Source organism: Chinchilla lanigera, unplaced genomic scaffold, assembly GCF_000276665.1.
Source record: "Chinchilla lanigera isolate Chin_1 unplaced genomic scaffold, ChiLan1.0 scaffold00019, whole genome shotgun sequence".
Lineage (NCBI taxonomy): Eukaryota > Metazoa > Chordata > Mammalia > Rodentia > Chinchillidae > Chinchilla > Chinchilla lanigera.
Window position 1 is genome coordinate 24,068,459 of NW_004955420.1, and position 26,064 is coordinate 24,094,522.

A 26,064-nucleotide genomic window follows, 5' to 3' on the forward strand; every position below is an offset into this window, starting at 1 on the left:
TTTGCGCTGATATTTTAAGTACAGCTAAAGTATACTCTCTGAGGTGCTGTGAGTCAACCCGGGGGCCTCTAGTACAGCTGTGCAACTGAACTATACCCCCAAGCCACCTTTCTTAATAGTTATCCATTACCAAGTGCTTTATAAGTGCATATGGCCCAATCCCCATTCAAACCAAGCAACAGTTAAAATAGCGGTTTAAACAACAGCTAAAGCTAAGTATGGTGGCACATACATGAAGTTCTAGTACTCAGGAGGCTGAGACAGGAGGATTGCTGTGAGCTCAAGGCCAACCTGAGCTACATAGTGAATTCATGGCCAGTCTGAACTTCATAGTGAGACCCTGTCTCAAGAAAACAAAACAAAACAAAAAAACAGTTAGAAATCTGCTTTAGATTAATATTGAGTATTATTTACCATAAGTAGACCATTAGTTAAGATTTAGAAATAAGCAACTCCACACGAGGAATATAAATACTATGTACTACAAATATGTACTAAATAAAGAAAAGATTTAGGAATAAGGTGGGCACGGTGATGCATGCCTATAATCCTAGCACTGTGGAAAGCTGAGCAGGCGGATCAGGCAACTCAGCAATTTAGCAAGACCCTTTCTCAAAATTAAAAAAAAAAAAAAGAGCTACGGGTATAATTTAGTGCAAAGACTTTGGTGCAATTTCAGTGCTGCAAAAACAGACAGACAAGGTAGGGAGATTTAGAAATAGTTCTGCTTTAAGGTCAGTTTGTAACAGCACTTGGAAAAAGCCAATTTTGAAGTCCTTGAGGTTATCTGAAACCATACATATTTTATGAATCAATCTTGGTTGGTCTGATGGTCAAAAGTTATAAAACCCAACATTAATACTTAATTGTCCCTGCAGACTTAGGGCTAAGGAATCCTAGAATGAGAGAGAAATTTCTGTGAGAGATATTGGTCCCATGGAACAAACGTAAGTAAACCCTCTTAGGAGAGCAGGAATCCCTAGGGTGAGAGGATGTCTGCTGACCGATGAAGACCAGCTGCGAAGGTAGCCAAGTATAGACACAGCACGTGTCTTCTGAACACTTCTGGCTCTATCTCCTAGACACATTTGCCTTTGGGAATTTCCTTTTTGCAATAGATTTCCTTTTGTTTTCCTGAAATGAGAACTTAGTAATTGTTTCACAATTTCTTCTCTTTATTGAAGATGATTGAGTTATCGGATGCTTTGATGGAGTGATTACCAGCACGGCCCTTTCCTGTGAACTGAAGTAACAACACTGGCCCTACCAGCAGTATTCCAGGAACGGTCGTCCCAGAGCCCTCTCACGCATCGTCTTGCGAGGGCAGCTCTGCGATGTGAGCTCCTCCTCCAGTCCTGCTCATAAATGGGTGCTGACCTGTGTCCTGCTGTCCAGGCCCAGTGTCTTACGGCCCTGTGCTGCAGGGTTAGGAAAGGGGGTTACCGTTTCCATGCACGGACATTCATCCTTGGTGCCAAAGTCCCCATGTGAGCCAGAAAGCCCGGCCTGGGCCCGTGACAGCAGCCCCCAGGCAGAAACTCGAGCTCAATAGAGCCTCAGTGTTCTGTGGAGTGAGAATAACAACTGGTTCCTCCTCTTGTTCACAGAACTGGTGTCTGCCGCGTAAACCCTATCCATCATCCATTCGGTTCACATTTATTGAAAAGTCACCTGCTTGTAAGGCCCGGGGGGCAACGGTAAAGCACACAGCACGCCTGCCCTGAGGGAAGCCCTCGCCAGAGTTTGCATAGCGCAGGTCATGGTATACACGGTGAAGGAAAAAGCCCAACTTCATACTGATCAGCGTAGCTATTGTCCTTTTAGGGAAACATAGGCATTAATGGAGGTGTGAAGAGGCCGGAGCCCTTCTCACTGGGGGTGGCATGTGAAATGACACAGCTGCTGGATGCAGGATGCAGGGTGCAGGGTGCACCTCCCTAAAAGCTTCAAGGAAGAATTGCAGGATGCAGGGTGCAGGGTGCACCTCCCTAAAAGCTTCAAGGAAGAATTACCCTGTGATGCAGTCATTTCGCCGCTAGGCACAGACAAGCGGTTGGAAGCAGGCACTCGCAAACACTCGCACGGCCATGTTCTGAGCAGCAATATTCCCAGCAGCCAAACTACGGAAGCAGCTCAAGTACCCACCAAGAGATGCATGGATCAATAAAATATGATATATACTTACCGTGGAAGATAATGAGGCTTTGAAAAGAAATGAAGAGCTAGGCATGGTATGCACGCCTGTAATCCCAGCACTCGAGAGGCTGAGACAGGAGGATTGTTGCAAGCTGCAGGCCAGGCTGGGCTACATACTGAGTTCAAGACCAGCCTTAACTGCATAGCAAGACTCTGTTTTAAAAAACGATTCAGAAATGCTATACAAATGCAAGGATTATTAACTTGAGTTAGGAGGAAAGAGACCGTGTTTATAGTAAATTCCTTTTTCAAAAAGTGGAGTATGCATAAAATCACACTGCCAGTATCTCATATGATACTGAAGAGCGTCCATCCATATAAACTCTAGTAACTTATTTGAGTCCCACCTTCTTCCATAAAAGAATTTGTACTACTATACTTTCTCTAAAAACCTCAAGGCATGAAAACCAAATCCAATTACTATGAGACAAAATACAAAAATAGATACAAGCCTGGTGTGGTTGCGCACACCTATAATCCCAACACTCAGGAGGCTGAGGCAGGAGGATCGCTGAGAGTTGGAGGCCAGCCTGGGCTATACAGTGAATTGAAGTCCAGCTTGGACTATGTAGCAAGACCCTGTCTCAAAAGTCAAACAAACAAATAGATACAAAAGGCAAAGGAAAGAAGAGAAGGTAGCTGAGCAATCAAGGAAGCCTTCCCCGGGGAGTCAGGGCAGAGCTCGTGTTCATCGGAGAGACACCGTGGGGTTCAGCCTGTGCCAAGGTGGCACTTGCTTGTCATGGGTCTCCAGTGCTTCGTGCTGCTCCCTGCATTTCTGGAAATGTGTTGTGTACTCAGAGGACACTGAAATGAAACAGAAGGAAGATGTGGAGCACAGAACCTCCCCGAACCCTCAGGACCTCACGCTGTGTTCAGCGGCGCACGCACCTGGATGCTTATCTGCCCGGCTTGCTGGGGCCCAACCTGTCCTGTGTCTCCTCCCAGCCTCCTTCCGCAGCCCATGCTGTCACCTGGCTGACACCTTCTCCTCAGCCCCTCCCGCCTCACCCTGCTCCTGCAGCCTGGCACCTGTGACACCCTACTTGCGGCCTTGACTCCTCTCGGGCACCCGCTCCTGTCTTCCTGCCCACGGCCCCACCTCTCCCAGCGGACAGGCGGACTGTGCCTTCTCAAGTCCTCCGAGGCCCACCCTGTCCTTCTCCCCACCATCCCTCGCTAATGCTCCAGGCAACATTAGTTATTTACTAGTTAATCCAGGTGGCATGTGGCAAGACAGTCTTATTAAAAAGCAAGAGCCATTGCATCGAAGATCGCATACTACCTTCTATGAGAAACGATAATATATTTATAGAGCAATGTGTTCAAGACGGGAAGGGTCATCCAGGTTATTTAACCCTGTCCTTTGACACTTCAAGGACCCGAGAATGGAAGTGGCTTATCCCGCATGTTCATGTGCACTTGTAATCCCAGAACTCTGTGAGGCTGAGGCAAAAGGAGCATAAGTTTAAGCCCAGCGAGGGCACCTTGATGAATTAGCAAGTAGCAAAACCCTGTCTCAAAAAAGAGGGGAGGAGGGGCTAGGGATTTAGCTCAGCGGCACAGCACCTGCCTGGCAAGCGCGAGGTCATGAGTTCGATTCCCAGTACCGGGAAAAACAAACAAACAAACAAAAAAGTTAGTCTTAAAAAAAAAAAAAAAAAGAGGGGAGGAAAGGATGTAGCGCATGTGCGAAGGCCATGGGTTCAACTGTAGTAACAAAAAAAAAGGACTAGATGTGGAAGCCCAGTGACGTAGCTGTGCTCTTAGGAGTCAGTGTTGGGGCGCTTGCCATCTGCCTGTCTCATTTGTAAGATGAAGGGATGAGCTGGATTGTCTTTAAAATTATATTCGAGGTTAGTGTTTTATGGACCTAGGCAGTTGGCCTAACCCCAAGACACAGGAGACGCTCTTACCTCTTCTTTCTCCGGCACATTCCGCGACACCTGGGTGCACTTTCCACTTCCTTCCTCCCTTATTCAAAAAACAAAACCCTGCTTGGGCCTGGGGATGCATCTCGCTCGGTGGCTGAACACTTGCTCAGCAAGTACAGGGCCCAGGCTCAGTTCCCAGCGCCACAGCAAACCCCAAGAAAACCTCGGCCTAAACTTCACACCACTCCGGATCAAAATGGCCGCGTCTGCCTCGCCCCTGGCTTCACTGGGTGCCGGCTCTGCGCCCGTCACTTCCCCGGAGGCAGTGATTTTCTTGTCTCTTCCATTGGGCACCGCAGCTTGCTGGAGTCAGAATGAGGGTGCACGGCCTCACCGGCAGCAGGCACTCAGTACACGGTGACGAAGGGAAGCAGTGATTTGGGGGCAGAAAACAAGATTGCTTTTCTGGTTTCATCGGGCGCTGTTGGGGTTTTCAAGGATACTTAGATTTGCAAGAAGTGGAAAAGAACCCCGCCTAACTGCACGGGGTGGGGGGCCATGACAGGAGGGGGTGGGCCTGTGTGATTTAGCGGAATAGGGAGCCTGTGGTAGAGCCATTCCATCCAAGGTGCTCTAACACTGCAAGGCCACCCACCGCAGCCCCGAGCCACTGCTCCCCTTTTGGAATGCATGTCTGGCCCGACTTTTACTGCAAGCTCCCCATAAGAAGATTCTTATCACGTGGATAGAGTCCTAAAACCCTGGAAGGAGCTTTGGCTCTGGCGGGCAATTGAAAGCTATTTAAATTCTTCAAGAGGGAGACCGATGACATAATAGCTGTGGAACTCGAAGGAGGCCACGGCTTGGAGATCTGCAAAATAAGCCGGGGACACACGCTTGTAACCCCAGCTTGTAACCCAGGAGGCAGAAGCAGGAGGAGTGAAAGCTGGAGGCCAGCCTGGGATACCCTGAGTCAAAATTTCATAAATCAGTCAATAAGAAAAGGGCCAGGGGTGTGGCTCTGCGTTACAGCACTTGTCTAGCTTGTCCAAGAGAAATAGATGTGGAAGCCCAGTGAGGTGGCGTAGCTGTGATCTTAGGATGTCAGTTTTGTGACACTCACCCCCTGTCTGTCTTGTTTCATCTGTAAGGGGAGCAGATGGGCTGGATAGTCTTTATTTTTCATGTATTTGTTTATTTAGTCTTTTCGAGGCAGCAGGGTCTCACTGTGCAATTCAGGCTGGCCTCGAGCTCACTTTGTAGCCCAGGCTGGTTTCCAGCTCACAACAATCCTCCTGCCTCAGCCTCCCGAGTGCTGGGATTACAATCGTGCGCCTCCACGCCCAGCTTAGAACTCACTTCAAGGCCTAGGCTGGCCTTGAGCTCGAAGCAATCCCCCTGCCTCAGCCTCTCCAGTGCTGGGAGGATTGTCTTTAAAGTGAGAGTCTGTCGTGTGGTCTTACAGGTGTGACGGCATGAGGTAGCAGAAGTGAAGAAGACACTGGGGACGAGTTGGTAATAATGAGAGAAGACAGACTTCTGACAGAGGGCTCCTGTGGGACCCTCTTCCCCGGGAGAGCTGGGGTGTGGGGTCACCTGGGGGTGCGCGGACCCGAGGGAGCTTCCTACAAAACTGAAAGCGCACCCTGTGGAGTTGAATGGTACTGTTCACGAAACACAGCTGTATTTGCCGTTTACTTAGAGGCTCAGTCTTCCAGTCTTACCACTGGGCGACAGCTCCGTCTGAACGAAGCACTAGGGGTCGTACAGGATGGAGCCAAGTATCCAAGGCTCTGCCTTTGCTCTAGCATGAAATACGGCTTCAGAGAAGAAATGGTCCTTTAAAACACATTTCTCAGTTAGGAAAAAAAAAAAGCACAGTCCACCGGCAGCGTTGCTTTACTTTCAGCAACTGCGAGCGACTGGGCTTTGTCGGTGGGATCACCGCTGGTAGGAGCAGAGTGCTGGTCAGTAGAAGGATGGCTTCTGTTCGCAAGGCCATTAGCACTCTAGAGCGGTATGAGAAACACAACCCCATGAGATAACTTGTGGCCGAATTTGGAGATAGAGTGAGGGTTATAATCCAGGAGTTATCTTGTGGTAAACACGGCAGCTGCAAAAGCCACCAGCCAGTGTTCTCAGGGCAAACAGGAAATTGGTTTAAGACACACACGTCAGCTGGGTTTGGTGGTGCACACCTATCACCCCAGCACTCCGGAGGCTGAGGCAGGTGGAGCAGGAGGTCAAGGCCAGCCTAGGCTACACACCGAAATCTTGCCTCAAACAAACAAACAAAAAAGAAATAATACATTAGGCCGCCATTTCCCCCTTCGTGGCCTAAAGGCCAGGGGCTCTACTTTGAAGTGTAAAATGAAGCATCCAGTGCAGGCTCCACCAGTACTAAACATCCTGAGCTTGGCTCAGTGTCCCAGTCGCAGTCCCCCACCTGGGCAGGTCTCCACCAGGACGGAATTGCTGTGGGTACTCAGAGGGCTGTAAGTTCCGCAGGTGCCCCAGGGTTCTGCTGTTTGTTTTCATGAGACACGCGGGAGGTAAATCCTCAGGGATTTTTTCCTGTGGGCAAAGTTCTCTACTTTGGAAGAACAGAGGAGGCAAGCTTCAGTAAGTCATGGATTTTTCCTGTTTTCTAACAGCTATTCAGTGGGAAACAGGAAAAGAAAAGGAGAACAATAACCGGGTGTGGTGGAGCGGTCCTCTAATCCTAGTACTCGGGAGGCTGAGGCAGGAGGAGGCTGAGGGAAGAGGGTTGCTCTGAATTCGAGGCCAGCCTGGACTACATAGTGAGACCCTATATCAGAAAAGAGAAAAAGAAAGAAAAGGAGGACAATGGCTTACTGGTGATGTGAAGGCCATCATTATTTCTTAAATCTAAATGGAATGTAGGCATCCAGTGTTCAAGGGGACCCCTCTCATGGGAATTTTCTCTGCTACACTCCATGGGTGAGAGAGAGAGAGGAAATAGCAGGATAAGATCACTAGACTCTTTCCAAACTATAAACTTGGACATGACCTGACAAGGAATTTTTTTTCCTTCTGAGTTATAATTGTTTTCCAGTATTAGATTCCTAAAAGCTCCTCAGGTCCCTAAATTCCTACATAATTGTTGGATGATGAGGTTTATTTCTGCCCACCACCAGGTTATTTCTACCCTCTGAGTCATTTCCTCATCAACGCACCATTAAGCTGGGTTGCCAAGTTCAGAAGCCCAGCGCTGGCTGGGGACGTAAGTGGCCGGTTGTGCTCTCCTCCTTCGCTGTGAATGCTCACCTGTTCCTGGGGTGCTCCTTGTTGCTGTGCCTTGCAGAAACAGATTGCTATCCGGGCCTGTGGCCTGTATTTCCTTCTGACATAGCAACTGGCATGGTTCCAGAGTGATGTCTGAAAAAATACAGGAGCCACTTAGCGACTTTTGTTGATAAGTGTGATTTTTTTTTTTTTTTTTTTTTTTTTTTGGTCTTTTTGAGACAGTCTCACGATACAGTTCAGGCTGGCCTTAAACTCACTACATAACCCAGGCTGGCCTTGAACTCTCAGTGATCCTCTTGCCTCAGCTTTACGAGTGCTGAGATTACAGGTGCATGCCGCCATGCCCAGCCTGCTAAGTGTGATTTTAAAGTAACTTTTTAGTAGTCTTTAGACTTACTTTATCTTTTGCTAGAGTAAATCTTTTTTTTTTTTGTACCCAGAATCAAACTCAGGACCTCGTGCTTGTCAGACAGGCCTTGTGCAGATGAGCTATATCCCCGGTCCTAGAGCAGGTCTTTGATCCTGTCTTATAGAAAGCATTTATAAATACATTAAAAATTGTTCATTTTAAGAAAGAATTATTGTTGGGGCTGGGGATATAGCTCAGCGGCACAAGCGCCTGCCTGGCAAGTGCAAGGTCCTGAGTTCGATTGCCAGTACCAAAAAAAAAAAAAAAAGAAAAAAAAGAAAGAAAGAATAATTGTTGAGCTATAAACTATATAAATTGTATGACTTCTATGCGTCTCTCAAACCGGGCTTATGTGTCATTTCCTCCAGTAGCATTCATTTGAAAATGTTACATAAGCCAAGCATGGTGGCACACACCTGTAATCCCAGCACTTGGGAGGCTGAGGCAGGAGAATCGTTGTGAGTTCAAGACCAGCCTGGGCTACAAAGTGAGCTCAAGGCCAACCTGAACTGCACAGCAAGGCCCTGTCTCAAAAAGATTAAAAAAAAAAAAAAAAAAAAAGAAAGAAAGAAAATGTTACATAAACCATTTTTTTAAATGTTTCATTTGTTCTAAAAAGTCAAATATTGTGGAAGGGTGTAGAGCAAAAGGTAGAAAATCTCCTCCACACATTCTAGCCTGTGGTTCCACTCCCTGAATGCAATCACCGCTAGCCAGGCCTTCCGAGCATATCGGTGTCACTTCCATACTTGCGCTTGTTTCTACACACATAGCCATACTGTACGTGTAGTTCTATGTGTTGCATTTCCTTTTTTACGTCATCTCTTAAAATACCTGGGCCCGACCTGTCAGCGTGCACCGCTGGGCCTTTCCCGCAGCTACATGGCGCTGCGTTCTGTGATGTGCCATTATTTCTGGGTAAGTACTTTCCACTTCGGATCCAGTGAAGTCCTGTCACCATAATTACAAATAGTGAACATGGTAAGAAGTGAAAGTACTAAGCGAAGGGACATTTTTTTGTGTGTCTACTTATTGTGTTTCCGTGGTGCTGGGAATTATGGTTGTCGTCTCCTTAGTAAACTGTGCGATTATTTCTCATGTTTTTTTCTAGAGCTTCACTCATCTGCTTTGCTACTTCTGCTGTCACCATTTCAAAAAGTCCAGCTGGGAGCCAGAGATAGAGCTCAGCGGCACAGCATCTCCCTGGCAAAGTGTGAAGTCTTGAGTTCAATTCCCGGTACCAAAAAAAAAGAAAGAAAGAAAAGAAAAGAAAGAGAAAGGCCAGCTGGGTGGCTTTTGATTTTCCACCTCAATCGCCCGCTGGGTTTGCCTTGGGCGAGCTGGAGGTCTGGCGCTGCATCTTGCTTCTGTGTTTCTCTCCCTCTCTCCCTTCTCTCTCCATGTCTCTCTCTCTCTCTCTCTCTCTCTCTCTCTCTCTCTCTCTCTCTCTGGTACCGGGAATCAAACTCAAGACCTTGCGCTTGCCAGGCAGGCACTGTGCCACTGAGTTATATCCACAGCCTTCATTTCCTATTTTTTAAATTTGTTTTCTGCATTAATGTTTGTAAATTGCTTACGGTCGGTAGTTTCGTAATTAGCACCAAGACCTCTTTAGGAAATGGTTACTTCTCAGAGATGTCTTCTATACATAGCTGGCGTTTGGTTTGTGAGTCTGTCTCAAGACCCGGCCGCTTCAGTTTGTTAGCAAATAAAAGGCTGGCGTTTCTATGGCGTGGAACCTAGTTCTCTGGTGCTGGGCTATGGTACTGTTTATGGCCCCAACAATCTCAGTATTGGCATACAAGGAAGAGCAACTGATCGCAACAACTCTGTCACTTTGGCTATGACCAGTAATAACTATAGCATCCAGCACAGTTCAGAAAATGACAAACTGTGATAATATTCATTTGCCACCATGGGTACAAGCTTTATAGTTAGATAACAAAATCCAAAACCAATCAGAAAATTATATACAGTAAAATTCACATTATTAACAGAGTGATTTTTACCCTCAGGGGAGAAAATTGAAATGAGTTAAGAGGGAAAACTAGAGAAAGAAAAGAAAAGAAAGATTAAAGGCAAGGCTGAAAGGTGAAGGAAGGTTACTCAAACTTTAGGAAACTGGTGAAGAAGACAAGAGAGGAAGAAAGAAGAAATAAACAAGAACAAAGCAAAATAGAAAAAACTAAAAGCAATGTTCACACTCATAAAAAACAAAAAGACACAAAGACACAATCAAGGGAGAAGAAACCAAATGAACAAAACAAAACAAACTGAAAATCCTGGAAAACATAAACAAAAGAAATTTCTCCATGACTGCAAGCCTGAGGCTGTCTGCCATCCTAACAGGTGAAAATTATTCTTCTTCTTCATGTGCCTTTGCTGGACTAGTTATGTGGGACACTTTTTTCCATAGGACTAGGAGCCTTTTGTATAATTGTACAAATTTCTTTCTTTCTTTTTTTTTTTTTGAGACAAGGCCTCTCTATGTAGTTCAGGGTGGCTTTAAACTCATTATGCAACCCAGGCTGTCCTTGAACTCTCTGAGATCCTCTTGCCTCAGCCTCCCAAGTGCTGGGATTGCACATGTGCCCCCACTGCACCAGCTACAAATTTCTTATTTTCTATCTTTCCCTGATTTTTCCTGTTGTATTACTTATCGTTGGCCATATCCATTTTTATGAGAAGAAAAGAAATCCTTTACTGCGATGAGCTTCCGTAGATACGTAACCCACCAAGAGTCCAGGGGAAGATGTAAATGTGTAGATGACACATGGGCGCCCTTGTAAACACCAGGTCGCTCTCTTGAAGCCCTAAAAGAGCACCAGTGGGGCCGCATCACCTGAAGGGAGAAAGGAAACCGCTGGGCTGGATGTGGGTGTGGCTCACTCTTGGTCCTGCTCTTCTCTTGCTACGTAAGAACCAGCAGGACCTGGCAGATTCGCTCACAGTCTCCCTGGCACGTGCACCGTGCACAGCAGGACTGGGTTTTCTGCGCTGAGTCTCAGGAAGGTAAGACAGCGACACTGGCTAGTCGCATCCCCAGGCAGAGCCCGGATCCTCTGCCAAGTGCACTCTGGTGCCAGGATCCAGCCCCTCACCACCATAGCCAGAGCACCTGTCTCCTTCTCCAGCCGTCAGCTGGGGGCACTCAGCTCCTGCAGGTGCCCACGTTCCTTGTCACATGGCCCCTTCATCTCAGGGCCAGCCAAGAACGACCTTCCCTATGGTAAATCCCTCTTGTGCTTTCTCCCTCTGACTGTAGGGCTGGACCTAAGGAATTTATATGGTTAGGACAGGCCCAACTCAAGGCTGCTTATCTCACTGGGCGCGGTGGTGCATACCTGTAAGCCCAGCACTCAGGAGGCTGAGTCAGGAGGATCTCCACAAGTTCGAGGCCAGCCTGGGCTCTGTAGTGAGTTTGAGACCACCCTGGACTACATAGCGAGACCTTATTTACAAAAAAAAAAAAAAAAATGCCTGTTTCAAGACGAACTGGACAGCAATGTCCTGTGACCTCAGCACTTAATGAACATCTATCTGATCAACTCCTTTGGAAGAGGTGTTTGTACACCGGAGCCAGAAATTTGGGGAGACCTCGTAGGATTCTCACCACCACATCCTCCACCTGCCTTCTTCCAGAAAAACAGAGCCTGCACCCTTTGGAAGAGGAAATCACACTGAAACACTCGATGCGGGACGAAGGTGACAGGACAGCACCTGTCTAACCCCAAGTACCACAAAGTGCCCCCAACGAGGCAGTCAGAGATCTTGACGTGAACAAGGAACCTGGAGAAAGCTGGAGAGAAAAATCTAGGCAGCTGCATCCACAGCACAGGCGCCAAGCAGACCTTTCTTGACTAAACTTCAGGTTTCTGGTCCTCGTGCCCGCCCCCCGGCCCCTCTGCACCTCGGGGCCCACCCTGAAGACAAGCGGTGCGCCAGTGGGTTTGGCGTCTTTCAGCCGTGCCGTTTCTCCATGGTGTGAGTGGGACCACAGTGCCCTTTTGTGAGATGCCAGGTTACAGTTCAGTGGCACAGAACAAGCTGCCTGGCCCGGAAACGGGTGAGCTGCAGAGGGGAAATGTGTGGGGAGCATTATTCCAAAAGAATTCTAAAGCTGCGCTCTTCCCCTCCCTGTCTGTCTTTCTTTTTCAATCTCCCACCGCTGCTGGGATCCAGGCGCATTGTACGTGATTTGCTTGAGACCGAAGAGACTTATATAAAAGAGATGAAGAGCATAATCGATGTAAGTAGATGGCGGGTGTTGAGCAATTTATTCAAGCAAGAAGTTTCATTGCACAAAAAGACTCAAAATACTTATCACATGTCTCTAGAATTTCCCCTAAGGCTTCGGGTCTTACGTCACAAGTAGGATGTCCAGTAGGAATAAAATCATTATGGCTCTTGGTCCCTGTAGCCAAACAGGCCCAGAGGATTAGGACAGTTCCTACTGATTCTACCAATGCCTGTACTGCTTCATTATATGCTTGCAAGCAAAGGATGATATAAATGTTTTTGATCATGAGAGACCTCTCCTCCTCTCTCTCTCTCTCTCTCTCTCTGTGTGTGTGTGTCTTTCTCTATCTATCTCGACAAGGTATTGCTATGTAGCTCAGGCTGGCCTCTAGTTCAAAATTTTCCTACCTCAACCTCCTGAGTGCTGGAATTACAGGCATACACCAGCACCTGCTACTTGTTTTTTAAGTAGCTTTTTATCCCCCTTAAGAAGATGTATATTTTAGCTGGGTGTGGTGGCACATGCCTGTAATCCTAGCACTTGGGAGGCAGAGGCGGGAGGATCATTGCGAGTTTGAGACCATCCTGGGCTACAAAGTGAGCTCAAGGCCAGCCTGAACTGCATAGCAAAACCCTGTCTCAAAAAGACCAAAAAAAAAAAAGAAGATGTGTATTTTCTCTCTTTCCCTAAGGTAATAATCCAAAGGAAAAAATTACATTTACAAAAATTATTTACCATAGCTTTGTGTGTTTGTCTGTCTGTTTGTTTGTTTGCTTGCTTGCTTAGACAGGGTCTTGCTATGTAATGCAGGCTGGTCCCAAACTCACTATGTGGCCCAGCCTAGCCTTGAACTCACTGCGATCCTCCTGCCTCAGCCTCTCAAGTGCTGGGATTATAAGCATGCACTGCCACCCCTCGCTTACCATAGCATTTTTACAATAGAAAATTCAGAAGTAACCAAACTAGCCATAAAAAGGAAAATGGCTTAAAAAGTATGATAAAGAATTGAGACCTTTAAAACAGATTTGCTTCTGGATTTAGTACATAGTGGTTCAACAATAGCTCTCTTTTCCCCTCCATATTAGTAAAAGGAGGGGCAGACTGATTTTAACTTATTGTGCATATAACTATCATAAATAAAAGATTTTTAGTGGAAAAAAGAGAATTAAAAAGTATGATGTGTGCTGAATAAACATTTTCCTCAGTTAAAAGTTATTTTAGATAATATGTAGCAACATTAAAAAATGTTCTTGGTAGAAACCTAAATTAATAATATGTAGAGCTTTTTTTTTTTTTTTTTTGGTGCTGGGGATTGAACTCAGGACCTCACACTTGCCAGGCAGGTACTGTGTCACTGAGCTATATCCCCAGCCCCTATGTAGAGCTTTTTAAATTGAGTATAAAATATACTTGGAAAAAATACAAAATTACATACATATCATAGTTATAACCATATAACATGAGCTTTTTACAAATTATGAAGGAAATATAGTAAAACTTGATGGTAATTACACATCACAAAATGACAGGTTTCTGTCTTTCATATATAACTTGTGTAACTTGCTAACATTCTAAATATGTATTTGTTCTTCCCATGAAAATACCATTTTGTTGTCATTGCCAGTATGCTCTCACCTTCTGATATCCTGAGGAAAATGACATCAAAAGAAAATACTCAATAGACTAGTTCTCAGGGAGCACGTGTGCTGTATTCCTTGATTGTTTCATTCAAATTTTGGTTCTTAAGAGTTGCTAACTTAGATCATCTTTTATATTGCCTGAAAAACCTGTCTTACTTCCATCTCTGCAGGGCTACATCACTCCGATGGATTTTATTTGGCTAAAGCACCTGATTCCAGATGTTTTGCAGAATAACAAGGACTTTCTTTTTGGGAACATTAAAGAACTTTACGAATTTCACAACAGGTATATACTGATTCATACTGCCGGGAAATACGGAAAGGGACAAGCAAGAATCAGACAGGCAGCACTTGGACATGAACGTGTTTAGATATGTTTCAGCCTGAGCGGTGGGCGGAGGCTCAGGCTAGGATGGGAGTGAGGAGGAAATAAACACCGCCAGGTCCCTGAGGAAGGGGAAAGACACTCCTGGGGCACGCGCTGGGTGTCACACAGCCAGCCTGCATGGGCTGTGTGTTCCTTTGCTTATTTATTTAATGTATCTGTATTTCTTACCTATCTGTTCTGTACCAGGCACTGTGCATAGTGCTGGAAATACAAAGATGACGAGACACCCGCCCATGACCCTATTGCCTCCCAGTGGTACTGGTGTCAGAAAATGCTCACGCCCCAAATGCATCGTCCCTTCAGCCCAGGGCTGCTGGAGCGTTGAGTTCTAGAGCCAGCATCAGGGACTTCCCACCCTCTCGTTCACACCTCTTGTCACTCTACCCCCCTACGTGGCCCCAAGGTGCCATAACTGATTAACTGGGCAGGGATTGCATGCGCTGACCCATCGTCGTCTCCTAATCCCATCCCTTGTCCGTCGGTCGGATGCAGAACCAAAGTGGAATCCGACTTCTGCTACTTCCCCTGTGGAAGTAATTCAGCCTCTTAGAGCCTCGGGTTTCACATGTGTGAAACCTTGGCTTGCGGGGTTCGGTTGAGGGTTAAATGAGATGTGTCTGAAGCACTTAGCGAATGCTTGGTTTAGTCAACCCGCAGTGACATGAATAACAGCCGTGGTGGCCTCGGGCAGTTCCCACGTCACTGTCCACATCAGTGCATCCCGCCTGTCTCCGGCTGTGCCCCGAATGACCAGCATAGCCGCAAGCGGGTTCATAGTCACCACAGCAATGCTCTGAACACATTGTTTTTTCCCAAGTCAACATGTAGAAGATGAACCAAGAGGAATAAAGCCTGCAGCATTTTTCTAGCCACTTCTTGAAACTTTATGTGATTTTACTTAAAAACAGTTTTAAACCCATACATGTAAAAAAAAGTCAAAACATTACTGTATTGTACTTTTATTTCCCTAGGACTTTTCTAAAAGAATTGGAAAAGTGTGCGGAAAACCCTGAACTTCTGGCATGTTGTTTTCTCAAGAGAGTAAGTCTATACTCCCAGCAAACCAAAAATAAAGTCAGTCTTTATTTTTCTGTGTAAATGGCAAGGACAAATAGAAACCCCAAAAGAGGAAAAGCATCCCTGCTTTGTTGATATATAATTGACAAATGAAAATGACATATGTTCTAAGGGTACAATGTGATGACTCGATTCGGGAATTCATTCTAATGTAACTATCACAGTTGAGTTAATGAACACATCCGTCATCTTGCATAATTACCATGGGTGTAAGTGTATGTGAGTGCGTGTGTGCAAGAGATGTGATGAAGCTGAACTCACAGAAGCAGAGATTAGAAGATGACTTAGTTACTTTTTCTGTTGCCGAGACAAAATACCAGACACCCAGCAGTCAAAGAGGAAAGGTTTATGTAGCTCACAGTTCATAGAAGTTTCAGTTCCTAGTTGGCGGGCTTCAAGGCAGGGCAGCACGGCAGAGGGGCATGGCGGAGGAGAAACAATCCGTGGCAGGCAGGCAGGAGGGAGTGAAGCAACGAGAAGCAGCAACAGCAGCCTGCCTTCCTTCTGTCCCTTCATGTCCCACCCAGGCTACAGGCCTGTTGATTGGTGCCACCCACATCCAGGTGGGGCTTCCATTATCCACACAGTTGACCCCAGTGTCACACCCTTAATCCGTATTCACACACCCTAAATCCAGCTACCTCCGGAAAGGCCCACCTATGACCGCATGAGGCTTTGGGGGGACATCCAGATACAAGCCGTAACTGAAGGGTTGATTGTAAGGGGCTGGGGGTGGGGGAAATGGGTAGATGTTGGTGAAAAGGTACCAAGCCTCTGTTATAAGATGAGTAAGTTCTGGAGATGTAGTGCACGGTGTAGTATAAAGCATTGTATACTTGAAATCGGCTGTGAGAGCAGATCTTCCACCTGCCCTCAGCTGCAGCCAGGAGACCTTCACAGTGCCAGGGGCTCCCTGCTGCCCCTCGCTTTTTCCAGCATGAGGACAAGTCTGGCTTGATAGTGCTTACACCAACAGCGAGAACGCGTGCCTGCCTGGCTTCCTGCCGAGCCTGTCGGTGAAGGCTGGCCCCCGGGGGTCCCTGAGTGGGAGATCCTCGTGGAAAGGCTGACTGTGCTTGGGGCAAGAACCATGCACCGCACTAAGGTTTATTAATGCTCTCAAGAGAAGAAGTTTTGGTGTTAAACTCAAAATCTCAGAAAACGTATTTTCTCTCATTTTGTAGAATAGGGAATGATCACATTTTTAAATCTGTAGCCTTTCTTTTTCTATCCTTTTCATTTTCTTTCTTGGTTTTGTTTTGTTGAGACAGTGTCTCGCTATGTAGTTCAAGGTGACCTTGAACTCACTATGTAGCCCAGGCTGGCCTCAAATTCATGGTAATGCGCCTGCCTCAGCCTCCTGAGTACAGGGACTGCAGGTGTGCGCCACCACGCCTCGTTCTATAACCTTTCTTATGCTTAGCAGCCAATTTATAAACTTCCTGTCCTACAACAGCTTGCCTCTAATTACCTCCCCTTCACCATCTGGGGCTCTCCCTGCTTGCCCGGCCTGCTTCTGTACCCCATCTTTGAGCCAGGGCAGCTGGCCTGGAGTAGCCTCTTACCCAGCATCTTTCCCGTGGTGCACTTTCTTAACTCTGATCTTCCGTCTTCTCGGTTTTTCCTATTTCTTCTCTTTTCCAACACGCTGTAATTCTCAGCTTTCTTTCTTGTCTTTCTTTCTGTGAGCCCAGATCAACAGACAAACAACTTAAAAGTTTTTGAGACACCCAAATGATGGCTGAAGCCAGGCATGGGAGGCTGAGGCAGGAGGATCGCTGCAACTTTGAGGCTAGCCTGGGGCTACATAGTGAGTTCAAGGCCAGTCAACACTACAGTGCAAGATCCTGTCACAAATAAATAAATGAATAAGTAATAACCAAATGATGGCTGGCGCATGTGAGGGCTGCACACGCAACAAAATGCAGACGAGCAGACAAAACTTCCCAAGCCTCGAGGTGCAGGATGTAATGGGGAGACCGAGTCCAAGCCCGCCCGAGCTTCCCAACCTGGCTTCCCTAGGCTTCTTCTCAGCGCCAGAGTCGAAGACACACTCCCAGTTGTTTTGCCCTGTCAAATTCTTTCCCTTTTCGAATTGCTGTTCCAACACCCTTAGTGTTTCAAACTATTTTGCACATCTGCACTCCTTACACCACTGCTGGGGAAATCTAGGTTCAGAGCGCAGCCGTGTTTTATGGGCTGCTCACTTCGTTCTTGCAAAGGTTGTGTAAATTGTTGAAAGAGAAAAGAGCCAGATTCCTGGGGGAAGAGACGGACATGGTCAAAATCGTTCACGCCTGAGGAAACAAACGGTCGGGGAACTGCTGCTGGAACACTTTTCCCAGACCGAATTCCTCTTCCGAAGCGCTGTCATTTTTATGCCTGCTCTTGTTGGGAGGAACTTTGGAAATCATTCTAGACTGTAGAATTCTCATCTAATCTTGCGTAACTTATGATACGGGAGACGAAATGCAGACAATAAATTCCTATGAAGCGCAAAAGTTCTCGCTGGTGCCGAGGAGTGAAAACCCCAGTTATCTCGGCCTCTGTACTTGCAGCGGGCGTTGGCCTCGTTTGTGAGGGGCGGCCTCCATGCTGCTCACTGCAGCTGGTTACCTTTTCTCAGGTAACCAGCAGGGCCCACTCACCTTGGAAGCAAATTCTGAATTATTCCTCCACCAAGTTTCTGAGTCAGGCCCCGTAGCCACTCTCATTCAGGAAGATTCTCTCCCAGAGCCCTGCTCGGTGTGGAAGTCTTTGTCAGACCTTATGTGATATTCCAGGCGCACTGAGATTTCACTTGGTAAAATGAAAAAAACTGAATAAGACTCATAAAATGTAACCTTTTGAGGTGGGGGATGTGGTACTGGGGATTGAGTCCAGGAACTTCACCCTGAGCTACATCCCCAGCCCTTTTTAAAATTTTTAAAATTTTGAGACAGGGTCTTACTAAGTCACTAAATTGCCTGGGCTGGGTCCAAAATTGAGATCCTCCTGTCTCAGCCTCCCAGTGTGCCTGCACCCTTGGAATCTTGCTTTACTCTGTATGCAATAGGCTTGAGGGTACAAATACAGCAAGTGGTTCTAGGAAGCAAATATAAGGAGGCTGTAGGAGGGTTCTACAGTAAAGTGCGAAGCACTCAGACAAGAGTGGCCTTTTTTAAGGTACAATGTTGTGTATCTGTCGAGCTGACTACTCTTCAGAGCCCATTTAACAGATGAGGAAGCTGAAGTCAAGCTGACTGAGTAGCTGGCCTTAGGCCATACCCGCTTACCACTGACAAGGCTGAGAACTGAACCTTTCCCACTAAAGCTCACAGTCTTAATCCATAAGCACTCACGTTCCCATGTGCGCACAGGAGTTTGGGGAAGCGATTTCGTTCTGTGAGGGGTGGCAGCGCTTCCGTGGGCTGCTGGCTAGTGCACATCCTTTGGTGAAGGCCTTTTGGAATGTTAGGTGCTTCCAGAGGAAATCAAGGTCAGTAGCTGGGTGCTATTACAGGAAGCCTCATAATGGGCAGTCAGGACGGGGGTGGGGTGGGGAGCATCTCCCACAGAGCCAGGTCCCCGTGCTCCTAGACAGTTTGGAGAAGGGTGGCTGGATGCCGAGGAGGGTACCACATGCGGTGCAGCAAAGTCTCCCAAGCCTTCTCCAGTTCCCGCAAATCTCGTGGTGGGGAAGCGTGGAGAGCAGTGAAACCCCGAATTCTTTAAGGAACTCATGGCTGATGTGTGCACACTCTGACAGCCGGATGTAGGTGAGACGTCTCAGTCCGTGCGTCATGTTTATGAGCCTGCTGTGCAGCACGGGAATGTGCCCAGTGACCCGCTCCTCGGCTGTGTGAGCCGGAGTGTAGCAAACGTACTCAGCACAGCCAAGGCTGGAGGTAGATAGCCCTTGAAGGAGTGAACATATGCAAGCTAAGCTCTGGATTATTCTTCTAGTTCCTTAAGAAATCTGAACGACATTTCGCAGTGGCCATCTCTTCCTCCATCTGTGTGTGTTCGTATATAATTTTTACCTGGAGGAAAGAGTCAAGGACAGAATGACAGTAGGTCCAGTGCTGAAACGACGACTTACCGTCTGTCGGGATGGGGGATGAGCCGCAGAAACGGAAGTCATCCACTTCACCGCTGCACTTTTCTGTTTATTTCCTGGCATCAGGGATTTGAAACAGAGATCCTAAGCACACACCGGGCCACTGAGCTACACCCTGACCCCAGCACTGTGTTTAGAAGTAGAATTGCAAGTTCGGATCCTACCTGTGCAATTTTGAGAGGCTGTCTCAAAATAAAAAAGGCTGAGGGTGTTGCTCAGTGGTAGAGCGCCCTTGGTTTGACCTTCACAGAGAGAGGAAGAAGGAGAGGAGAGGGAAGAGAGGAGAGGGAAGAGAGGAAAGAGAAGGGAAAGGGAAGGGGAAGGGAAAAGGAAGGGGAAGGAGAAGGAAGATCTTGTACTTCAACTGAAAGGGACATCATGATGTCTGAGGCAGAGCTTGCCACTGGAGTGTTGCCCAAGTGACTTAGATCTGTGTTTTGTTGTCTAAACTTTTGAAGTGTCCACAGTTTTTGGTTGCTACTTAGGTCTCTCGGTCAGGTTGGCTTTGTGATGGGCAGGAGAGGATGTCGAGGGCAAAGGACGGGCCACCAGCACTTTCTGTCAGATTTACCACTGAGGAGACATTGTTCCCTGAGAAATAGTGATTTCCTGGGCCAAGAGCAGGGGATAAAAGGTAAACACCAGCTCCTGTCTGTGAATTTACTACTTATCAAAAGCCCTTGGGCTGGGCGTAGCGGTGCACACCTGTAATCCCCACACTCAGAGGCTGATGCAGGAGGATCATTATGAGTTCCAGGCCAGCCTGGGCTACAAAGTGCATTCAAACCAGCCTGAACTGTGTACGGAAACCCTGTCTCAAAAAAAAAAAAAAAGAAAGAAAAAAAAGAAGCCTGCACCTCAAGAGCACCATTCATGTGTTGGAGGGAGGATTTAGGGGGTTCATAGCCCTCTCTGTTCACTGGCCCACCCCAGACTCACCCCAACATAAAGTCATAAACTGGGTGCACCCCCAATTCCTCACACACTGAAATACTCAGGCCTGCTGGATGAATGAGTCATCCTGCCCGCTCCCTGGATAATTTGCTCTGCTTTCCCCCATCCAGAAAGAAGACCTCCAAATGTACTTTAAATACCATAAGAACCTGCCGCGCGCCAGGGCGGTCTGGCAAGAATGTCAGGACTGCGCCTACTTCGGGGTAACGTTGAGCTGAGAAAGCCTCCCAGTTGTTCCCCCTGGAAAAGGTTTCTGTGCCCTGAATTCTTGAAGAAATCAAAAGTCTGCGCGAGGCAGAGGAATTCGGGCCGGGGCTTCCTGTCTGTGTGAAGTGTCCCCTGTCCTTCCAAGTGACGCATGACAGGCTCCAGGGCCCTTGGTCTCTGGAGACCAGGCCCGTGAGGAGCCGCTGTGGTCTGCCAAGAAAACCAGCATCCTCTTTTAGGATGGGCTTTGAAAATGGAGCCAGTTCAAGAATGTCATCTTTTAAGGCTCCCTGGAATGACGGCAACAAGCCACCTGTACCCTCCAGACTCCAAATGACCCGATAGATGCCCCTCGCCCCCAACCTGAAAGACAGGCCACCCTCTTTTCAGAAGGACTGGAAATGTCCACTGTTGGGTGCACTCGCATCTGAAAAAGGAACAACGGTCCTGCTTCCTAGTTGTGTCTAAAAATTCAGGCTGAGCCAGCCCCTTCCCGCAGTGTCCGTTTTCTCGTGTTGTTTGGGGGGACTAGAAAGCCCCCGTGCCGCTGTGGGACCGGTAGACACTGCCGCCTCCCACCTTTGAAGTTGGATTCTTGTATCTGACGCTGCTGCTTTTGTTCTCTCGCTGCCTGTGGTCCGTCTGTCTTGCTTTATGTCATTTCTCTCCGTCTCTTAAAGGTGTGCCAGCGCCAACTGGACCACAGCTTCCCTCTTTTTAAGTATCTTAAAGGACCGAGCCAGAGACTGAGAAAATACCAGACGCTGCTGAAGGTACCATCAGTGGAGAATGCCCTGCAGGGCTGGGGAAATGGACGCTCCTCCCACCTGCGGGTCGCGTCTGGTCTCCTAAGACTCAAGATCTGCCTGTCCTTGGGCCTTTTCTTTCCTCCAAGACTAAATCAGCCCTCCTCGGTGAGGAGTAAGACCAGGGAATCGGAGTGGGAAGGGGCCTCGGAGGCCGGATACGCGGAAGTCTAGCCGGGTGCGTGACTGTCTAGGGGCTCAGCTGGGGGAAGAGAGACCTGGGGACGTGTGGGAGAGATGGATCGGCAGCTCAAAGGTACAGGAGAGGCCAGGCTCTTCAGAGGAGGAGCGCGGCTTCCCCAGAAGTCATCCTTCCTGTCCGTTAGCACAGTGCAAGGGCTGCGTGAACTCCATCAGGCCACTTAAACTCTCTCTGCCTCAGATTCCTCGCCATAGAATTAAGATAATCGTGCTCTCTGGTGTGGTTTTGGGGACCATTAAATGAGGTAATACAGGTTCAAGGTACTTAGAAGATTTTGTTAGCTGCCTTTCACTGTGGAAGTGAAGGGAGAATCAGTGGAAAGTATCCCATGATGAGCAGACCAAGATTCCCCTTTGCTAAGCTTCCTATGTGCCTGGCAAAGTAAGTTCAAACCCTTGGATCCCCGTGAAGACGGGGAGAAATGTGCAGCATTCTCCACCCACAAAGAATGAAGCCTGCCCCGCAGCTCCAAACATCAGCTCGTTCGGAGGAGCGTGGATGTTGAGGCTTAGAAAAGGATCATGAGATCTTGGTCTGGGAAAATATTCTTAAGTACAAAAGAAGACAAAGACAGAGCCACGCATTGTGTCATATGCCTGTAATACCCACACTCGGGGAGGCTGAGGCAGGATGATTATAAGTTTGAGCTCCACCTAGACAACCTGGTGACTTAACTGGATGGTGTTTCAAAATAAAAAATATACAATTAGGTTGATGGTGTAGCTCGGTGAAAATGCCCTGGCTCGATTCCCAGTATCAGAAACAAATAAACAAAACAAAGACCCATGAAAATATCAACAAAATGTGTGCCAACTGGTCAGCACGCTTAAGTAATAATGAGCTCTTAGAAACCAGTGGTAGGGGCTGGGGATTTAGCTCAGCGGCAAAGCGCCTGCCTGGCAAGCACAAGGTCATGAGTTCGGTTCCCGGTACCGGAGAAAAACCAAAAAAAAAGAAACCAGTGGTAAAAAGATAAACAAAGCACAAGGGAGTTTACAATAGAGTTAATTCTCATAGCAAACATTTTTCTCAAAAAGGTTTTACTTCGTTAATTGTCTGAGAGATTCAAATTAAAATGACAGTGAGGCAGGGTTTCTCTGTTAATCCAGTTGGCAAAGATCTGTGATTAAATGGTCACATGCAGTGCAGGCTAGAGGCTGCAGAAGCAGGCCTTCACTGATAGCCAGCAGGAGCACAGCGGAAATATGCCTCAAACCCTCAGCATTTGTAATTCTACTTCTAGAAATGTCTCCTTGGGGGAAAAGACTCAAAATTGTTATTATGGTTAAAAAAAGAGATCAAACTTAAGTATTTCACGGTAGAAAAGACCATGATCCACAGGCGTCATTTAATTCTGCTTTGTCTGTGTGATGCACCGTATCTGCCACAATCAAAAATCATGTTTTAGCCGGGTGTGGTGGCGCACACCTGTAATGCCAGCACTCAGGAGGCTGAGGCAGGAGGATGGCTGTGAATTCGAAGCCAACCTGGGCTACAAAATGAGTTTGAGGCCAGCCTGAACTGCATAGTAAAACTCTGTCTGAAAAAGACAGAAACAAAAAAACAAAACAAAACAAAACAAAACAAAAAAATCCCACCATGTTTTAGAATAATATAATGTCACAGGGGAACTTCCTGATAATATTGTTGAGTGATAAAAAGCCGCAAGGGGATGGTGTGTATGATTGGGTTCTGCATTTGTGGGAAGAACTCCGTGCTCAAGGGTTCATTCATTCTCCCTCTCACGAATTTGTGCCCAGGCAATGTGCTTCACCCAGCCTGCAGATGGTAAGTTTGGTTGGCAGCCTACTTTTTGATTTTCAGAAGGGTTTTGGGGTTACTGCAGGGTCTGCTGGATCTGGAGTCTCCTGAAGATGTGGAGGTGGACCTAGGTGACCCAGAAGGAAGCTCAACAAAGGTACTGGATATTAAATATCACATTTTATAGAGGTAACTGTTGATGGTGTTTCTCTATGGTAGGAGGATTTATAGCAGTTTCATTTTCCTTGCTTATGATATTTATTGTCTAAATTATCTAAGACAGTATGTATTTTATATAATTCATAGTCAGGAAAAAAAATGAAGTTTGAAGTAGGAATTTGCAGCCCAGTGAGAAGTAGTAATATATTTCCCTCCTTCCAACTAAGGAAGTTTTAATGGGAATTCAAACTTCAGCAGATGTGAGGCCAGGAAAGTAGTTCAGTGGTAGAGCACTTGCCCGGCATGTTCGAGGCCCTGGGTTTGATCCCCAGCACCAGAGAAGAAATTGATGGATGTGTAAAATGCACGTGTAAAAGATCAGCAGTAAGAACCATAAGGTACTGTGGTTTTCCTACATAGCAGGGTTATGCATGGTTTATGTTTTCTTCTTTGTACTTCTTAGCATATCTAATTTTTATGCATCCTGCTTTATTCCAAGTGTGCACTTGTGTGTGTGTGTGTGTGTGTGTGTGTGTGTGTGTGTGTGTATGCGAATTCTAAGAGGCTGCTCGGGTGCCCTTGGAGGAAACAATAGCCACCAGGTTTTGAAGAATGAGTTTTCCTTCCATTTCCTGTCCAATATTATTCTAACAAGAAAATCTTGAAACACATCTCAAGGCAAAGAAATAGTCACTTTAGAAAATAGAATATAGTCAAGGCAGAAGTAATAATTTTAGGGCCATGAATAAGAAAGGCTAGGTGTAGGGTTGAAAGGCTTTTTTGTTTTGTTTTTTTTCCAGCACCAGGAATCAAACTCACGACTTCATACTTGCCAGGCAGGTGCTATGCCGCTGAGCTAAATCCCCATCCCCTTGAAAGGCTTTAATAACGTGCATAAGGATTTTTCTGGGCCTTACCTTACACAGTGTAGACTGGCCATGTGGGTGCTTGTGATAGGATGGTTAGTAGAGGAGAGACGAAAGTATTGAGTGCGGAGGAAAACGCCTGCTCGCTGACACTGAAATAAACTCAGAGGACAGTCTGTTGTCTTTCACCAGGAGCTGGAGTGTGTTTAACAGGGGAAGAGGGAAGAGTTCACGGCACACTGCGCAGGGGTGGCAGCTTCTCTGCTCCATTCAAGCCCCATCTCTGACACAAAGATGCCAACACCCAGTGCTTCCACAGAGATTAGGAAAATATGCTGGGTGTGGTAGCGTACACATGTGATCCCAGCACTTGGGTGGCTGAGGCAGGAGGACTGCCTCGAGTCTGAGGTCAGCCTGGGCTACATAGCAAGATCTTGTCTCAAAAAAAGATTACCCTTTTACTATATCACACAGCAGAGGATGAAAAAAAGCTAGGGATTTTTTTGGGAGCAGCAAACAGCTTTCTGTTCTTTATTGTAGAGATTGAAGCGTTAAAAAAAATTACACAGAATAGACCAGAATCTTTTTGTTCTTAATGTAACAGATAAATACACCATCTAGGTAGCCGGGGGATAAATAAATACCACCACATCAAGCAGCAGCCTCTTGAGCTGGAAAAGTCACGCACGCACATCCGTCCTAAAGGTCACTGTGATAATCTTTGGAAAGCCAGTCTCCGAAATTGACAGTGAACGCTGGTCTCTGTGTCGGAGGTGCCGTGGCTTTGGTGAATCTGTTCGGCATCTTTAATTGTGGCGGGGTGTAGGCATGACAGGGGCAGCGTGCAGGAGGAAGCACAGACCCGGCTAATGCCGCCATTTGTGGCTTTGACCCATAAGCCGTTAGTAACCCTCAGCAAGGTCACCCATCCCTTGCCTCTCTAGGGATTGACAAATATTATCCTCTGGAATGAACTTCAGTGTAATCTTCAGTATTAAATAGAGGAATATGATACCTAGATTGTCTTTTTCAGTGAGTGTGAGGAGGTAGAGAGGGTAGAAGAAGAAGTTTAAGAGACTAGTTCTTTTCAAATCTTGACAAAGCTATGTTCTGTTTCTCCTATAGCAGGAATATAATGTCTGTGATTTTATGAGCTTCGCTCTTCGCGAATGCAATGCGCATGATTTTGCTCGTCCCCACACATGTCATGAGCTTTAGCCACCATTCTCTGGGACCAAGGAGGCTGAGCGAGGACCCCACCTTCCAGTCAGTGCCAGCTGGGCCTGGAGCTCCTTGGCTCCGTCCTGCTTTCTGTCTTTGCTTGGTGGATGACACACCTGTGATTTCCAACAAGGCGTTTGTTTTCCACAGGGTATGCCAAAGAAGACCAAGGATTCCACATTCTCAGCCAAACTCCAACAAGCTTTGGCAGTGATAGAGGATCTGATCAAGTCTTGCGAGTTGGCTGCGGACCTCGCTGCGGTATCTGGATGTCCGGTATGTTTCACAGCCAGCGCTGAAAGATTTCACATCAAAGGCAGGCGCAGTATCACAAAGGTAGGAGAGGCCACCACGGTTAGACAAATAATCTGCACCAAAGGAATTGGACTCAGGGCAGAGTCTCCTCAGTTAGACTGCCAGTTCATGCTCAACCTCTCAGCGTGTTCAGGAATCTTGGGACCTGACTGTCACACTGACTCACTGTCCAACAAACCAGAAACTCAGGAGGCACCACATGTCTAGAAGGGGAAGGTCCCAAAGGAGTGATTTATTTTCTAACGCACGCTGCTCCTGGAACGCTGGGGTTGTGTCTCACAGAGACACAGGGCGACACTGCAGATGCAGGAGGTACGGCACAAGCAAACTTATTTAAAAGATGCAAAGGCAAGGACATGGAGCTCCCGCTAGGCAGGAGGGGC

General features: G+C 47.0%; 1 protein-coding gene across 11 annotated transcripts in view; it reads left to right on the forward strand.

Annotated features, from left to right (window-relative positions):
* Positions 1 to 26,064, forward strand: part of Mcf2l2 (MCF.2 cell line derived transforming sequence-like 2) — a 223,572-nt gene that overhangs the window by 160,346 nt on the left and 37,162 nt on the right. For all 11 annotated transcript variants that reach the window (XM_013513459.1, XM_013513464.1, XM_013513458.1 and 8 more), the window contains 7 exons: positions 11,929 to 11,995; positions 13,797 to 13,912; positions 14,986 to 15,055; positions 20,255 to 20,347; positions 21,032 to 21,124; positions 23,206 to 23,277; positions 25,517 to 25,642. In XM_013513459.1, the coding sequence (XP_013368913.1) occupies positions 11,929 to 11,995; positions 13,797 to 13,912; positions 14,986 to 15,055; positions 20,255 to 20,347; positions 21,032 to 21,124; positions 23,206 to 23,277; positions 25,517 to 25,642 (637 nt within the window). The remainder of the gene's footprint in view (positions 1 to 11,928; positions 11,996 to 13,796; positions 13,913 to 14,985; positions 15,056 to 20,254; positions 20,348 to 21,031; positions 21,125 to 23,205; positions 23,278 to 25,516; positions 25,643 to 26,064) is intronic.